General features: G+C 51.3%; 1 protein-coding gene across 4 annotated transcripts; it reads right to left on the bottom strand.

The window, feature by feature from the left end:
• Window positions 1–695: 695 nt before the first annotated feature.
• NOM1 (nucleolar protein with MIF4G domain 1) lies at window positions 696–17621 on the bottom strand. 4 transcript variants are annotated; one of them, XM_036068693.2, is made up of 11 exons: window positions 16609–17621; window positions 14936–15063; window positions 13044–13239; window positions 9518–9841; window positions 7710–7820; window positions 6791–6958; window positions 5879–6000; window positions 5180–5312; window positions 4504–4635; window positions 2880–2989; window positions 696–2528 (listed from the first exon to the last, which is right to left on the bottom strand). In XM_036068693.2, the coding sequence occupies exons 1-11, from the start codon at window positions 17605–17607 to the stop codon at window positions 2354–2356; spliced, it is 2598 nt and encodes an 865-aa protein (XP_035924586.2). In that variant the 5' UTR covers window positions 17608–17621; the 3' UTR covers window positions 696–2353. The 4 variants fall into 4 exon arrangements, with proteins under 4 accessions (XP_035924586.2, XP_035924588.2, XP_035924587.2 ...); XM_036068695.2 differs by having other exon boundaries at window positions 6791–6952; XM_036068694.2 differs by having other exon boundaries at window positions 14936–15060.
• Between the last annotated feature and the right edge of the window lie 354 nt (window positions 17622–17975).

The following is a 17975-nucleotide window of genomic DNA, read 5'->3' as shown; positions in this document are numbered from 1 at the left end:
TTTTTTTTTCAAAAAAACTTTTAAGATTTTATTTATTTGACAGAGAGAGGCACAGCGAGAGAGGGAACACAAGGGGGAGAGGGAGAGGGAGAAGCAAGCTTCCCTCCGAGCAGGGAGCCTGGGGGGGGGGGCTCAATCCCAGGACCCTGGGATCATGACCTGAGCCGAAGGCAGACGCTTAATGACTGAGCCACCCAGGCGCCCTCCTTTAGTCTCTATTTTAAAGATGAAATCCCCCAGGGGCTCTTGGCTGGCTGTTGGTAGAGCATGCGACTCCTGATCTTGGGGTAGTGAGTCCAAGCCCCAGGTTGGATGCAGAGATTACTTAAAGGGAAAAAAAAAAAGATGAAATCCCCTAAAAGGGTCTTTTCAGAAATTCTATCAAGAGAACAGCAGTTCTCAACCTGCATCATAAGAAGTCCAAAAATTTACATATACACCAAGCACTGATGGCAGTATTTTTTAAATACTGTTATTGTAATACATTTTAAAAACCTATATATTTAAAAACAAATCTGAATTCACAGTAGCTTTTGGTCAAGACAGAATTATTTACTGAAAGCATACTTACTAACATGTGATAAGCCACGATATTTTGCTGTTAAAAAGGGCTTTTACAAAAAGGACAAATTTATGGAGAACCTGTCATATAATACATGCAAGACCAGGACATTAGGAACTAAGTCACAAGTATATTCCATGGCAGAAAAACATTTTTATTGTTTTAATAATAAAAGACATATATATAAAAATAAAAATTCAGTTGACACAAGTTTATCTTCTGCAAAAAACCGGCCTGAGCTCAGCCACGCCCCCAACTAGGTTCAGTGAACGTCAGGGATGGGGGGACCGTTCTTCTCGGTCTTAGTGGCCGCCCCCACAGTGAGTGGCCTCAGGTCAGTTCCGTGAGTCTTCGAGGAAGTGGGAGCTTGCACCAAATGCAAGTCGACTGTGTCAGTAAGCACGCTGTCTAGCTCGACTGGTGCATTTTGATGCAGGACGCTGTGCTGGCCTTCAGCGGAGGCAGGCACCTGGATTAGAACTGACCGCTCCCACAGACAAAGTGGAGGCTCTCGGGTAGCACGCTCTGTTCTCTGCAGATGAGGTTCAGAACCGGCTGGAAGGCACGGGTGTGGTGTGGCCGTCGGTGGGGTCGACAAGCACGGGGGAGGCCAGCAAACAGGTGTCTGTGTTCCTTGTGCATTCAAGACTTAAACCATTAGTTTAGGGGCGCACAAGGAGACGCTTACGACTTCACGTGGTCATTTCTAAACACACACTGCTGTCGGGCCACGTAAAGATAGTGTTTGAAAGTCTGCGACAAAGGGGAGCTTGCGCGGGAGCGGCCTCACTCAGGCCAAGTGACCGCTCTGCGGGACAGGGCGCTGCCGGGCATGTGTGGATGCTGCAGAAAATCCTACTCTATACACACATTTTGATGACTTTTCAATAACTGAAGGTGACATTTAACTCAAGTTCGCAGCATTTAAGACCGAGAGGCAAATTCTAAGAGCTGGAGAACAGACATTTGTCGATCTATGCGCCTTCTCAGAACCAGCCAGAGTTGACTGGACTTGTGGGGCGTGTCTTTCACTAGATAAACGTTCATCCCTCGCCGGCGGCAGTTCTGTTTTATTCACACGCACTCCTCCTAGAACCTAGCTCAGACGCACACCGATCATGCATCCAGTATCTGTCTGGTGACTTCAAAGTTGCTTAGTACAGTGCTTTACAACCTGGAGCTGATGAGTAGAAGTGGCGGACACACACAGGACGCGTCCTTCGCCGCGTCAGAATTTTGGGCAAGTGCTGGTGGGAAGCTTCTGCGCGTACCACGCGGTGCAGGTATGTGCGAGGCTTAAGTCAACTGCTCACTTTTCCCACACACTTGCGTTCCCAATATTTGAAATAATCAATTAAATATCAGGTACCACATTTAACTAGTGGTTTTTGAACTCTAAATCAATACATAACGAAGATAAAAAACTCCATCAATTTCTTTATAACTGCACCCTCTAGTGGACTATTTGTCTATTAAAAAATAAGACCATCACACACGGGATCACACCCACACCCCACCCAGTCTGTTTAGAGAACCTGCTCGGTGTCTGCCTGTCCTTCCCTCCCTGCGTTCTCCCCACCCCGTTCTATAAATAGATAGGTGAAAACAGTTTAAAACATAAATACAATATAACCTTGAATTTAAAAATTATCTAAAACATAGTATCTTAAATACAACGGACTACGGCATAGCTCCACCAAGCTCACACACATGGTCGTCAGAGTAATAAGCCTTTTGGGTTTAAAAAGACATTTTCAGACAAATGACCACCCGCTCCTCTCCTTTTCTGGACTACATTCTCAGGGAAGCCTTGCCTTGCAGAAACTTAGTTGAGAGGTCAGCCCTCTCTCTCAGCATGCTGGCCTCCTCCACACCTGTGTTCACCTGCGCGCTCCTTAACAGGAAGTGGCTGATGAAGAGCTTCAGACCTTCTCTCAACAAGCCCAGCTTTGGGTTGTCAGACACTCTGGAAGGGAGGCGCATAAACGTGCATCAGTGATGAGCTAGTCTCTCCAGACTGCAGTTTCTAGGAATCTCCAATTGGGAGGCATAACCTAATTGCTTTTAAAAATAGAATTCTCAATTAAGAGCTTAACAACATATTCTACGTGTTAGAAATCATCATTAGTTTGTTATTAGGCAAGTTTCATGTTCCCCAAATCGAATGCATAAGATATCCGCGTAAAATGAAAACTGAAAATAATGTATTAAGCTGCACCTACTGTGTAACAACCTTGCTTTTTCTAAGTCAACATAAGTGAAAATAATTCTCTTCGTCTCTTTTCCATATGTTTTAACAAAATAAGCTGGGACATACCTTGCAAAAATTGAACCAAGGTCTTCAACTTCTGTTTCCATTAACAGAATATATAACACTTTTCGTAAAAAGTGGACTCTGGGTTTATCCAATTCACTGAATTCAACTACCTAATTAGAGTCAGGACAGACAGAACAAGTTACGTTTAGTCAATTTTTTCAATAATTTCTGAAAATAGAGCAAAAAATCACCCGCCCCCTTTAAGTAAGACTGTTTCCAGCTACAGAAGATGAAGCGCTGCGGGCGGGCAAGGGCGTGGGGCCACGGGGGTCTCGTGCGCTCTACCAGCAGGGGTGTGCACACCGCTGTCGAGAGCAACCTGCCCCTGCGGAGTTTCCATGAATCAGGAATTTAATCCTAGAATTGAAACATACATATCTCCATGCCCTAGAGAAACTACCCCCTAATTAAAACCATACATAGAAAATTTGGATCTAGGGGGAAAAATAACTCATATATGTTCTCTAAAAATTACACATAAATTTTGGTACACTTACACAATGGAATATTGCACAGAAGTGATAAATCAGAGAACAGAATCACAGATATTAATGTGGATATATTTCAAACTCATGTTGACTTAAAGAACTGTGAAGGATATTCGGAGCGTGGGGACAGGATGCTGCTGTCCACACGGAGGGTGACGGTGTGTGAAATGAGAGACGTGCCATCTGAGGGAAGAGTTCCAAAGCATGCCTGAGAACGAGAGGGCCCTGTGAATGGGTGGTGGTGGGAGGGGGGGAGCGAGGACCCTAGGACAAGCTTCAAGGACATCTCCAGGTTCTACTGAATCTAGAGAAACACTGTATCCTCTTCCATTCGGAGCTCAAAACTTGAGCGAACTGCAGGCAAGATCTAGTCCAGCAATGAGAAGGCATGTCTTCTCCACGCTTTATAGTACCCTCATTTTTGGCTCAGTGGCCCAAACCTAGTCCCACACCCCAGAGACACAGGGCGAACCCACCTCAGCGCCCTGGTGGACGGACACACGCGCAGAAGCAGGAGACCATACCCGCAGCGTCTGCAGGTCAGGAAGCACGAGGCACAGAAGCCCGGGCCCAGCACTCTCTCTGGCCCTCAGCTGCCCTCACTGTCCCCGTTTTTAGGATGCCCAGGCCCCAGTGGTCCCGCTGTCCAGGCCTGACGGCCACCTGGAACTCCACATCCTCTGTCTAGGTTCCCCTGTCCGCTCCAGACCAACAGCAGGGCACCTGCACCTCACTGGCTCGGATGCGACGCAGAAACACGGCAGGGCTGGGGTATGGGGGGGTCGCCCATCAGAGGGGGAAGCAGAGTCCTGCACCACAGCTCACCTGCTCCTAGGCCTCCCCATCCCCCTCCCGACTTAGCAGCGGCCAATGGAGGATTGAGAACTAGGACCTGCATGTGAACCCAAAGTGCAAACGAGATTCTTGGAGATGAGCAGAACTGTAACCGTGCCTTTGTTTACTCGGTACATTTATGCGGCAAGCTACGCTGGCTACTTTCTAGGATGGCCGGGGCGTTACAAACACACTTTCCAGGTAAGTCAGAATCTAAGGAAAGGCATTTTCTTAAGGTACCAAATATAAACAATTATACTATCATTTTCATTGCTTTTAATAATTTCATCCATGATACAAACCTTTAAAATAGAAAGTGGAAGTGATTTCGTCTTCAACAAGTGGGCTACCAGGTGAACCAAATTAGAGAAATTAGTGGCTGGCAAATTTTCTAAGTCCCGAAATTTATCCCAAATGCTGAACTGGAAAGTCATCTAATAGAACAATTGAAAAAGAAGAAGAAAGAGTCACAATGCAGCCCACTGTTAGAACAAGTCGCTCAGGACGTAATCTAGACGGATTCTACCGCTCATGTGCTTGTAGTGTCTTCAAAGTCAAGTCAGGATGAGCCACGAGCAACACACCCTCCTTTCCTACACACAGCGCCACAGTAATTTCTTTCTCTTGAGGGTTTTCCCCTCCAAGCGACAGAAATGTTGAGAAAGATCAGAGAAGGCTGGTGCCACCTAAGAACAAGGAGGCACTCCCCCGGGGACAGGGGCCACACGACACCCTCCTCTGCCACAGGAAAAGGGGGCCCGGCACCCTCTGCCCTGGTCACTCCGCCTCTGCAACGCCCCCCTGCTCTCCCCGAGGGGGCCTGGGCGCGGGCGTGGGCCCTGGGACTGTCCCCCTGCACACAGAGCTCGGCCCAGGCTGGACGCCTCACTCGGCGCTTGTTCCCAGTGGGCGGAGCCAGAGAGAACGTCTAGGAAGACAGCGGAGCACAGGTGACTTGGCGGGCTGCTAGCGGGTTACCTGGAACCTCCTCTGGTGTTCACAGAACTTGCCAGCCAGGAATGCGTAGAAAGGGTTGAAGGTTTTCTCTTGAAGGCAGCAATCCATGAGAACATGAACGATCTCCCGCTCCTGCTGGTCCTTCAGCCCAAGCCTGCAAAACAGAGACGGCGAGGAGCAAGACATCTTTGAGGAGAGCACATCCTGCCTGGCAGTTTGGTTCAAAGGGGATGGAGGAGAGGAGGTGGGAGTCACAAGACTCCCACCTCACGCCCGGGTATTCTGCATTTGAAGCACATAAAGGAAAATCACTATCGGATTTGTTGAGAAATACTTTGTGAAGGTACACAGGTACTTTTAATATCCTTTTACAACTAATTACAGAAACTATACCAGGAAGTTTTAATTTAGAAGTAATCAAAAACACAACCTCAATATGAGAATTTTAAGCAATTTAAGACAACCAACAGTCACTGTCACTAATCAGTTGGTCACCTAATACTTTTAATCAAAATATATCAGAAAATGTTTTGGAACCACCAGTGGCCAGTCAGCAGGAGCAAGACTGCTGACTAGTGCATGCCTGGACCCAGGGAAGGAGGGGAGAGAGGACAGCCCAGCTGCCCCGAGCAGCATCTGACCCAGCCCTCCGCGACGCAAAACCCAACTGTGCGGATTTCTCAAACAACATCTAATCAAAGTGTTTGCACTAATGCTTACTTCAGAAGCTTCTCAAACGCGTCCAAAAAATCTTCACTAGTCATTATTGTACAGAAAATGTTTCTCCTGACATCAGTGTTCATTCTCTGCTTTCGGGCAAGTTCTAGTATCTTCCCGCTAACCTGAAAGAGGAGCAATTTAGGCACAGACCACAAGGATGTTTCAAGGAAAAGTTACTCTGGTCTACTGTGATTAGGAAGTTTCTAAAAGATAACACGTATTCTTCCATGGCTTTACCGAAGATTAATTCTAAGTTACGAAGATTAATTTTAAGTTATGTGGAAATACATATATGTGAGTGCTAAATCTTTATTCTTCGGTACACTCCCATGAAGAGAAAACCACAGCAAGAGACGAAGCAAGGCACGAGAGGAGAAAACCGCCTGATTCGGGGGAGCGTCTCAGGAGCAGCACGACCTGTCAGGCTGGGCAATGAGGACATAAATTAAAAGTGGCCACAGCCAGAAGAGCCAGGACGACGAGGTGTGACATGGGATCCTGAGACAAAAAACGGTATTAGGAGAAAAATGAAGGAAATCTGAATAACATATGGACTTTAGTTAATAATCAAATACAAAGAAATACAAAGAATTCCAACAATCTGAAATCCGAGCCTAATGGACCAGAAGCCACACCTCCTGGGAAACGGTCTACCTCTCAAGGCCGCCATCTGCAAGCTGACTGTTCGGGTTTTCCTACGCTCCCCTCATTCCACTCAACTTTTAAGTCCTCTACGTATGCTGTTTTGGGACTTAAACCACAGAAATGGACTGAAACCGCATCATACAACAAAGGGTTTCTGTAAGGTCTCTGCAGACACGCACGCCAGCACTTCGCGTAACGTGCAAGGGACCAGGCGGCTCCTGCAGGGCAGGCCGCGGGACACCGGGGGACCGCGCGGGGCTCTCGTACCGTCCCCGAGGGCTGCTTCTCCAGGACCTTCTGCTGACTGTTGTCAATCATAGGAGCCCCGCTCCACGCGGACCCCACGATCCACCAGCGCCCGGTCTGCTCAGCGCTCAGGATGCCGTCCCAGGAGATGCGGAGCCGAGTGTCCGTGCCGGAGCCAGCGCTCTGTACCTGATGGAAAGGAGCCAGTCAAACACTGCTGTTGGCTCCTGGCGGGCACTACTGTCACCCTCGGGCTTCTCTTGTGTTTGACCCTGAATATTGGGCTGAGTCCCTGGCAGCTGGGACAGTGAGCCAGTCTGGAATAATGCCGCAGGTGGAGGTAAATGCAGTGCTCCTGTCTGAGGTCTGTGGGTCTGTCACCCCACACGCCGCTGTCTTTGGAAAGCTGTCACACCAGGGAGGAGGCTCGGACGCAGGCCCCGAGGAGAGCTGCCCGGAGCTGGTGGTGAGACCTTGCCCAGGAGCGCCTGGGGTTTGCCGAGCCAACGATTCCGGAGCTGCCCAGAGCCAGGGCTGAAGGACCCCCTGGCTGGGGATGGCGGTGGGTCTCGGTTGCGGCCCCACATCAGGAGTACCCAGGGAGCTTCAACGGGTGAGCCCCCAGCACCCCCACGCGGACGTCACTGGTCTGGGTGGGACCCCGGCCTGAGCCCTCCCTCAAAGCGGTCAGAGAGTTGTACTGCGTGGCCGAGTTGAGGGCCACAGGCTAAGTGCTGGGGACGCTGAACTCACAGGGACGGCCCCGCACCCGGACCACTCCGAGGGTCTCAGCACAGAAATGTGACGTTTCCTCTCAGGATCCTGGAACTCTTATTAACCAGACACGGCACCTGACTTAGAGCTCCAACCGCCTTCCACAGTTTCACAACGAGTCCATGCAGACACGGGAGCGGGAGATGAGGAAGGGCAAGGGCCTCACCAACGCTCTCTGTAGCTTCCTGAGCTTCTCCACAGGCTCGGGGTCATAGCCCGGGATTTTACGCATGTCATTGTTCTTCAGCGCCAACATGGTCTCCAGCATAAACCGAACCTTTAAGAAAACAAAACGGAAGAAACCATCATTTCATACAGCCCGAACAATGGACCCTCCGCCTGGGAAGAACTACACCGGCCGCGCACAGGGCCACTGCTGCCGACGGTACACCAGAGATGGTCTTCCAGGGAGACAGTCGCCGCCAACATGACCTCCTGCTCAGGACCACATATTTCAGTACGATTGTGCCACCTGGCCTCCCCTGGGACCCTGAGCACCTCCCGAGATCGGACGTCCTCTCGTCAGCCCCCCAACGCCTCTGAACCGCCCCTGGCACCCCTCCTGCCCCCGTGGTTTTAGTTACATGATATTTCAACTTCTTCCCCATTCCTGGCCTTCTTACCTTTTTAACTTTTAAATTGAAAACGTCATAATTAGAAAAAAGTTGCAAAAACAATAAAAAAGAATTTTTGCATACCTTTCTCTGAGATTTCCCCAAATACTTATTTATTGAGATCTAATTCACACACCATAAACCTCACTTGTTTAAAAGTGTACACTGAGCACATTCAGGGGTGTGCAGGTACCAGGATCAATTTCAGAACATCTTCATCATCCCCAGAAAGAAACCCCAAACCTATTATGGGCACTCCCCATCCCCCCATCCCCGGGCAACAGAGGCTACTTCCTGCCTCTGCTGACTTTTGTGTTTTAAACTTGGCCTCTGAGCATTCAACCAGGGACAACTGCTTCCTTGGGATACTCTGGGACCTGGCTCCAGAAGCCTCGTCCTGTTCCTCTTCCCCTCAACAACACAGCTGAATGCTGGTGCTCTGAAACCTCGGGGCTCTGTCCACACCCCACTGGACGCTAGCAGTTCCCCAGCCTGCACAGATCCTGAGACCGCACCTCTTCATTTCAGGATTTCCAGAGTGGGCCTGTTTTCCTCCTGAGTCTGTCTCCTCCTACTGTCCTGCTGTTCACCAGGGGTAACCCTGGCCCTTCCTGCCCTTCACACCGCCCTTCCCTCCAGCCCACGCCCTCCGGTCACCTCTAACTCCTAACCCCACACCCACTGCTACAATGCTAAGGCTCCCTGCCAGACCACTGTGGTGGCGTCTCCCCGCCCCGCCCACCTCCCCCTTTTCTTGGTGTAAAGTGCCATGAAAACAGCATACATCATTTACGGGCTCAGCTCCCTTCAGGTAGGGCCTCTTAAAATCCCAAGTCCCTGAAAGGGTTTACAAGGCCTCTTGAGGCCAGCCTCTGCCCGTTCCTCCTGCCCTGCTCCCCCGCAGGCTCCCGACAGAACACTTCTCTTGTTCCTAGTGACATCCTCTTCTCCTGTGGGCTTCCCAGGGCTCGCCCATGCCTCTCAACCGGCAGATAAGGTAGGAGCCACCATCAGCCCCCATTTCCTCGATGGGGAAACCAAGGCTTGGAAGACTCAGGGCCCATCACTGTTAAGCAGCAGAGCGGAAAATCCAAGAGTGCTGATGCCTGAGGCCCATGCCATATAGCCCTCCTCAGTAAATATTTTTTGAATGGATAAACGTTAAAGGAACTGATTCTTAAATTCACAGAATACCTGAGTTCTTAGCAGAAAACCAAAGTTCATTCACATACTGATTCATGATAAAGCCACAAAACCTGATGAGGCAGAAGACAATGGGGATCACTAAGAAATTAAATGCGATTTTACCCCAAATACTTATTTTTAAGCTCTGAGCACTCAGGCAGCAGGTCAGGCGTACCCTGGTCTGGTCCTGGAACTTGCCACTGGCCTCGCCGGCTTTGGCCTGGGCCTCCACGATCAGTTCCTTAAGTGACAAAGCATCATCTTTTCTCAACAAAAAGCCCACGTTTTTCAGCATTAACAGGGTCAGTTCAATATCTTTTTCTGTGAATGTTCCGATAAGTTTTTTCAAAATGTCGAAGACCAGGCAAGCCTGTACCACGTGGAAGTTATACAAGTGGGCGACAATGGTGAGCAAGTTCTCACACTCCTTCCCTTCACCTCCGTTCTTATAGACGGCGTCAAACCTCCTCACCACGGCCTCCAAAAAGTGAGCACCGACCTGGACAAAGAAGGCAGAAAAAGTATCACTGCAAACATGTAAAAATCAAACGTTAGCAGCTATTCATAGGGATCCTTCTTCCTCTTTCAACAAGCTAAAATGTATGTTGAAAAAAATCAGTGCTTTTTTTAAGTTGACACATAAAATATACACACAGTAGGGTATAAACCCCAACATGGCATGAACTCTAAAAACTGAAGTCTGAATGTACAGCGCTATACACGTGGGAGAAGGCCACAGTGAATGGCACACGGTGATCTGCCGCGGCTCCCAAACCCCTGAGTACATCCTCTGGTCTTTATCATCAACAAGGTCGTATTTTTGGCCAGCAGCCATTCTGGTTCCTTAAAAAAATAAAATTATTAAAAAATGTCAAGAACACACCTACAGCTCTAAAAATGTACTGCTATGAACAACACTCATTTCTCCGGCTCAAGTTAAGGCTGAAGGGGGACAGAGGCAGGGGCTCGGTGCTGGCAGGGAGGGACGTCAGCACACCGGCCACGAAATGACCACCTGAAACGTGGACGAGGAAGAATACTGTACTCAAACATGACCTGAAGAGAAATCAGAACTCTGCAGATAGCAAGAAAAATTCAGGCATAAAACATATATAGGTATGTTTTCAATCACATGAGTAGAATAATTATGTTAGCATTCTTCAAAACTTTAGATTCCAGTTAGTATCTTCAAAATAAAATATAACTTAGTATGACTTCTATTTTTTAACATGTTATTTTTCAGTAATCTGCACACCCAACGTGGTGCTGGAACTTACAGCCCTGAGATTAAGAGTCACACGCACCACCGACTGAGACAGCCAGACGCCCCTACTTAGGATAACATTTAAAAATACGAGTAACGTTCATGTTGCTGAAGTTACTTAAGAATATACATTAATTCTGACTTGGGGAATTTAACACAGATCTGCACAGACCTGATTTTTATTCCTAAATGACTGAGAAGCAGTTCAGTAACTGACAACACGGGCTTCGTTAGACTCTCTCCTTCCATGAATTCCCGCGAGCATGTTCTTCTCATAGAACTGCAAGAAGCATACTGGCACCAGTCCTGGGAGCGCGTCACCCGCTAGGAGAAGTGCTAGTGGGCCTTGTGCCATTCACTGTGGACTTCTCCCACGCGGGGCAGGGAGGGACGTCAGCACACCGGCAACTCCCATAACGGCTTCCCATGGAACGAGTCATCTCAGATGTCCTTCGCGCTGTTAGCAGAGGTTTGAGTAAGTAGGACCAATAACCTCCTGTGTTCAAGTCCAGTGAATCCCTCCGTGTTGTGGGCGGTCAGGGCCTACAGCTCTTACTGTAACTCAAACTACTGTCCCTACGAGAATCCTCTTGATTACGAAGTACACGGCGTGAGGCGGGAGGACGGGGGGTGCTCAGAAAGCCCTCTAATAACGGCACTGAATCATGGCACTCCCGGGGCACCAGGAATGGCGTCCGGTGACTCTGTCACACTTCATAATGAAGAGAAGAGACTCGCAGTGTCTTATGTGAAAATGAGGACAGCTCTTAGAAATAAAACAATTGCTTCAGAAGGGAGATTCTCTAAATAGCTGGCACAGACGCACGGAGGAGAGTCCTGCTGCCCAGAAGACTCGGGGCCTGTATCTCTCTGTCCCCACCTCCCAACACCCAGAAGGTCCTAGAATCGGCACCTTCCAAACCTCACAGGCTGTGACTGCTGCTAGATGGGAAAGCCTGGTTCCAAAGTTGTCTACGGAGAGCGATGAAGCCTGCAGGGGCAGGGCAGGCGGTGAGGAGAAGAGACTTTCAACCTGAAAACTTCCCGCTTCGGGCAGAAGTTAGGATGACCAGCCGCCGTCTACCGAGCGCTTCCTATGGGCCAAGGCCCCGAATACACTCGCCGCATGTAGAACCCGCTAAACCGACTCTACGCAGGAAGACACTGGCGCGGAGACTGCCAGGTGACAGGGGCCTCGTGGCAGCCGCAGGCGACGTCTCCCCACATGGCGCACCGCTTTCACGGCAGAACCTCTAGTGGCACGGAGCACACGGAGTCTAGCAAGTCTGTGGCCGTTAAAGTGAGCCCCGCGCAGGCCTGCTCTGCAAGACTCCAGTGAGTTCTGGGAGCAACGACGAACAGAACGAGGGGAAAAGCGTGCAGACCTGGGTGCTGACAGCAGCTCCAGACGGGTCTGCAGCTGCCACGTGGCACAGCGCACGGTTCCCCCGGGCTCTGCTGTGGGCGTGAAGCGCGGCTGCCCACCTGCTCTCGGGGCCCTGCCGGGAACTGAGAGGACAGGAGGAAGGGAGGCACAAGTGTGCACACCTCCCCAAGGGCCAGGCTGTCCTCTCCGGGGGGGAGGGTGATCAGGAAGCAAAGAAACCAAACCACCATGAAAGATACTGCCCCACAGAAAGACCCACAGGATCAGTGAGTTCTTCTGATTATGAACGTCACCTGGGACAAGGAAGCCCTACTCACGAATCGTCCGTTCATTCCCGAGCCTCAGTATAAAGTCCTGCGATGAGAGCGGTTTCCTCCAACAACCCTGGGAAAGGCCACACCGGGGGACGGAACAATGCTGGGAGGCTGTGACTCACCGTATGAGGTGACAGAAGACGCCTTTCTATCAGAACCGGAGCCAGCACCACACAGCCTCCCTGACGCTAACCCAGAGGGCCACCGAGCGAGGACAAAGGGCACAAGACGAAGGGGGACAAGGACTCGCTCAGCAGCACCTATCTGGTACCAGGCATCGTGCAGGTGCTCTATGTGCGCGGCCCGACTGAGTCCTGACAAAGGCCCCGCTTCACAGAGGAGGGCGCGGGAGGGAGGGTCCGGGCCCATCTGGAGGGGGCGCAGGCGGCCCCAAGTCTCGGCCCTGTCGCAGGTGTCCCTCACTTAATTAAATCCGGGTTTACCTCCCGTGCTGCTGGCCTTGTCACTTACGAAAGAGTGCTCTCCACCCAGCATGAATACCCAAGTAGTAAGACCACCCGGAGCACTGTGTTCCGAGTATCTGAAACAAGTCCCTGTTAGAGTCGGAATACAAAGAACATGAAGGCAAGTCCAAAATGTCAGTCCAGAGAAAAATAAATGACGAAGGCACGTTAGAATGGACCAAACACAAAATCAAGTGTTCACGTGACAGACAACACAGGACCCACCACATGGAGCCCACCGTGAAGCACAGCGCAGGGGAAGGGAGCCCTACCTCAACCCCGACCGTGTGGTGAAGAACGCTGAGCAGGAGCACGTGTTCCATCACCAGCCTGCTGGGCATGGCGGTGTCCGGGGCACAGGCGCTCAGGAGGGCGCCCGTCAGGGTGTCGTTCATGTCCTTCCTGCTGTGGGCCATGTACAGCCCCCCCAGCTGCCCACTTACGGAGGCCATGCTCGGCTCACTCAACCTGCAGAACGGCAGCGAGCCTCACATCAGGAATGATGTTTTAGGTCGATTTAAAAAAACAAGAGTCATCAATACTACCAATACCCCCTATGTCACATTCACATTTAACCATGAACAGCTTTTATCTCGCCCAATACCCCAGCATATACTGCCGTAATAGCCCCTAGTCCTCTGGAATCCTGCAGTTCCCTAACTGCTGTCTTTCCACTTGAAACGTGGCCCTGGGGAAGCACACACAGGACCCTTTAAGACCACGGAGACTGCGATGATGATAGTCCACTGGTATCCTGATCCAGGCTCCCAGGCAGAGGCAGGGAAACATCCTTACTTAGCACATCAGTATGTGCTGTTGGGAAAAAGTCCAACTTTTCCACTTTTTGGCTAGTGGCCAGCATAAAAATCTTTAGTTCCCACACTGAGAAAAGGTTGCTCCGCTTGGTAGAGGGGAAGGATGGATATGCACCTGGAAGACTATCACTGCGCCTATGCGAACACTGAGCATTCAAACAGCATGTTTGGTAAAAGTCTAGGATGTACAGTGTTCTGTTTCTGTTTCTAAATTTTTTTTAGGGGCGCCTGGGTGGCTCAGTCAGTTACGCATCTGCCTTCGGCTCAGGTCATGATCCTGGGGTCCTGGGATCAAGTCCCGCATCGGGCTCCCTGCTCAGCGGGGGAGTCTGCTTGTCCCTCTCCCTCTGCCCCTTCTCCCTCACTTGTGTGCACACATGTGCACTCTCTCTCTCTCAACATCTTAAAAAAGTTTTTTTTAAAAGATCTATTTATTTGAGAGAAAGAGACTGCAAGTGCACACAAGAGTGAGTGCGGGGGAGGGGCAGAGGGAGAGGAAGACAGCATCTTTTCTTTTTTTTAATATTTTATTTATTTATTTGACAGAGAGCATAAGCAAGGGGAGCAGCAGAGGGAGAGGGAGAAGCAGACTCCCCGCTGAGCAAGGAGCCCGATGCAGGACTCAAGCCCAGGACCCTGGGATCAGGACCTGAGCTGAAGGCAGACGCTTAACCGACTGAGCCACCCAGGCGCCCCAGGAAGACAGCATCTTAAGCAGACTCCCGCTGAGTGCAGAGACCGACATGGGGCTCGAACTCAGGACCCTGAGGTCATGACCTGAGCCGAAATCAAGAGTCAGACGCTCAACTGACTGAGCCACCCAGGCGCTCTGGAAAGAGTGTTTTGTTTTCATTAAAAACAAAGCAGTGGGTTCGGGGGGGAGGACTGGGTGTGACCACAAAGGCTAGCAGGAAAGCCATGTGGTGCTGGGAAGGTCCTGTCTTCACTGTGGGCAGGGACCTGATGCTTCCTCTGCAGAGGACGCACACACGTGCTACCACAAGGAATGAGCAAAGGGGGCTGCAGACCACATTCCTGAGCCGGAGTGCCACCGCAGGGGGAGGACAGGCCCTGCCAGCCCTGTTCCTGGGACTTCTCAGAACCACCATGTGGGCACCTGCGTGGCTTTCAGACTCTGAAGGGTTCAAAGTACCAAATGGAAAAGGTGGGCTTCCTGCTTTTCAGGGGACAGATCTGGCCGCAGCAGGACAGAAACAGAGAGGGGCCGATCAACCACCACAGCCCCGCCACCCCATCGCTTACAGTCTAATTCCTGGGAAAGTTTCTGTAAGTTTAGAATAAACAGATAGGCTCTTGGCACAGCATGGGATGGCAATGGGCGAGGTTACCTGTTGATCAGACCTCTGACGTGTTTCTGCAGTCTCTCCAGTCCCTCCTTTTTCTGACCACCCGCTGCTTCCTCAGCTTGCCTCACGTGAGGGGGGATGTACTTGCCGTTGTTTTCACAAAGACTCTGCTTGAAAGGACAGAATCACAAAAATTTAACACTGAACAAGCTCCTCTTCTCTGCTTGCTACGTTCATATTTACGTATTAGAGTCCCAAGGACGGGCAGAAGTAACACTGACTGACCACTGTGACTTAATCCACATCAAAAATTCCCCGAGTGCCCTGCGGAGTCCTGAGCAAGGGCTCCCCTCACCAGCCTGCGGGGGGTCACCCCTGCCGTGACTATCAGTGTGTTCTCATCGTGTTCTCCGCTCTGTGCCTCTTCAGACCTGGCCGCGGCCCCCGGCAGCTGCCCACCAGAGCTCTCCCCTCTGCACTTGCCCAGGCTCGATTTATGGCCGGCACAGCAGTACACGAACACCTCAATTACACGCACCACCGGTTCTGGAGGAGGAGTGTCCTAAAATAACTTCAAACTTGTTCAAAAGTAACACGTAAGTATACGTGACAAAATCAAAATCAATCCATTGCTCACTATGTCCTAGATCATCCACGTGCAAGGTTACAAATCATTACCACTGGTACCGTACCAACGCTCCCTGGGCACCTAAGTGAGGGCTTTAGGAGACAAACATTTGTAAGGCATGATCCATGCCGTTAGGGAGTTTAAACTTAGTTGGAGAAATCACATTTATGTACATAGAAACTGTTGCTCTTGAGACACCCATTAGTTCAAACTGTATGCTAATTACACCTCAACAGGCTGTGAAAGAAAAGTTAGGAATAGTCCAAAACAAAAGTTCTAAGAGAGGAGCTGACAGCAGTTTAACACTGCTCGAGAAGGGCCTGCTGCTAAGGCACAGGCCAGAAACGAAAGCCAGTTAGTTCATATACTTAAGGTGGGAAAGACTCCCAGCGCTGTCTGACGTGAACAGATGAGCACAAACAGTGAGAAGATGAGGAAGGACCATGCAGGCAGAAGGAATACATATATTTAGGGGCAGAAAGCTGTAACAGTGAGACGTGAGGAAGGACGTGCATGCAGTCACAAGGTTGCCTGTCAGGTGCATGCCGAGGTGAAGCTATTTTAATAGCAAGGGGCCAGCCCATGAAGGCCCTGACTGCTCTGTCATGGATTTTGAACTTGATCTTCAATGTACGGCTTTATCCAAGGGAGCGTTATTGACTAGCTCTGTGTTTCAAAGATTCACTGCAGGAGGAGCTGGACAGGAAAAGGACTAGGCGAGGGCAGAGCCGGGTAGGGGGTCCTGATGTCCTTACGGTACACATCAGCGGTGGGAACAGAGCAAAGGGGGAGGGCATTCAAAGTCAGGTTTGGACAATGAGGCAGTAAACACGGAATGAAGGAGATACCACCTTAGGACAATCAGTGGGAAGGCCATTAACTTTCTGGGATAAAAAGATCTTTAGAGATGTTTCCTCCTTGAACTCTTTATTATGTAAATCAAAAAACATAACAGACATAATAACCCAATTCACCCACACTTGGCTCAACAATTACCAATACATCAATAGGTCACTTCTGTCCCACTCCTGCCATCACTTGTTATTTCAGGAAAAACCCCGGGGAATTTAGGTTGTTCACATGATACCTGATCTGCTATGTCAGAGTCCTCAGAGGAAGGTTCACTCCTTTCTTCTGCAAAACGGACTCTCTTTTTGTTCCTTTCCCACGTGGCTCTCCCTTCTGCTGTTTTTTGCTCATCCTCTTCTACATCCTCTTCCTCGACCTGTGCTCCGGTTTCTGCTCCCAGCTTGTTCTTTTCGTCTTCCACATCCTCCTCCTCCTCCCCTTCACCCTCGGTGCCACTCTCTAAGTCACTTTCGGGGAGAGCCTGTCCGGCATCCTCCTCCTCCTCCTCACTGCTGCTCTCATACAAGCCACTATTTTTTCCCGATTCCAGGGCTCCCAGGATGTAGTCGAGCCCATCGCGGGCAAAGCTAAGCGGCACGGAGCTACCGTCACCCTTCCTTTTGCGCTTGTTCAAGCCGAGGCATCGCTCCAGCTTTCGGATCTCCCGGTCCTCCTCCTCGTTGGCCGCCAGAAGGGCCCGTTTCCGAGCCGCAGCGGCAGCTGCAGAGGGCCTGGTCGTCCCGGGGGGACCTCTGGCCTCGGTGCGGGCCCGGGCGCCCTTGGCCTGGGGAGGTCGCAGCCCCTCCCGCGGCGGTGGGGCCCGACGAGGGGACGGCCGGCCGCCCTCCCTCGCCGCCTCCTCCGCCCCGTCCGCCCGGGGGCCGCTCGCTCCCCCTGCTCCGCTGCCGCCGCCCGGACCCGGGCCCTGCGCGGGGCCCGCAGTCCTCTGAAGCCGGCGCGCCTTCTTCAGGTGCCGCTTCTCCTTCCTCAGCTCCCTGCGGCTTTTCCTCCCGCCCGGCCGCACGCGCCCCCTCGTCCGGGGCCCCGCGGGGCCGCCGGGGATCTCACCCTCGGAGCTCGCCTGCACGAACTCCTCCACCGCTAGCTTTAGCCGCTGCAGGGCCCCATCTGTGCCGCTCCCCGGCCCGCGGCGTACCCCGCGTCCCTGCTGCCTATCGGGCCCCCGCCCCCGGCGGCCGCGCCGGCGCGTCCCTCCAGCACTCGCGGACGCCGCCATTTTCCTGGATGCTCCCACTCCGACTTCCGGTCGGGGCGGGACTTCCGGGCAGAGCGGGCGCTGCGCGGGACGGGACGGCGCCCCCTGCTGGCGGGAGGGCGGCAGCGCAGGGAACCGCCCAGGAGCAAACAGCGCCTGCTCTCCAAACACTTTGTAACGGCGTAACACAAATACGTGCTCATTTAATGAGTGAAGCCTTACAGCTTACGGTAGAGAGGCCTCTTGGCGACCTGCCACAGAAGTGAGCGTAGTTGTCTGTAGGGCGTGACTCTTCAGACGTGTTTGCATCGCATACATCCATAGGGAAAATATTAATGTTGTTTTCTGTGCGTATTTTACAGGGAAACTTCATCCCAGCTTATTATTCT

This window comes from Halichoerus grypus, chromosome 12, assembly GCF_964656455.1.
Source record: "Halichoerus grypus chromosome 12, mHalGry1.hap1.1, whole genome shotgun sequence".
NCBI classification, from domain to species: domain Eukaryota; kingdom Metazoa; phylum Chordata; class Mammalia; order Carnivora; family Phocidae; genus Halichoerus; species Halichoerus grypus.
Note: the sequence above shows the minus strand (reverse complement) of the source record. Positions and strands in the feature narration are given on the sequence as shown.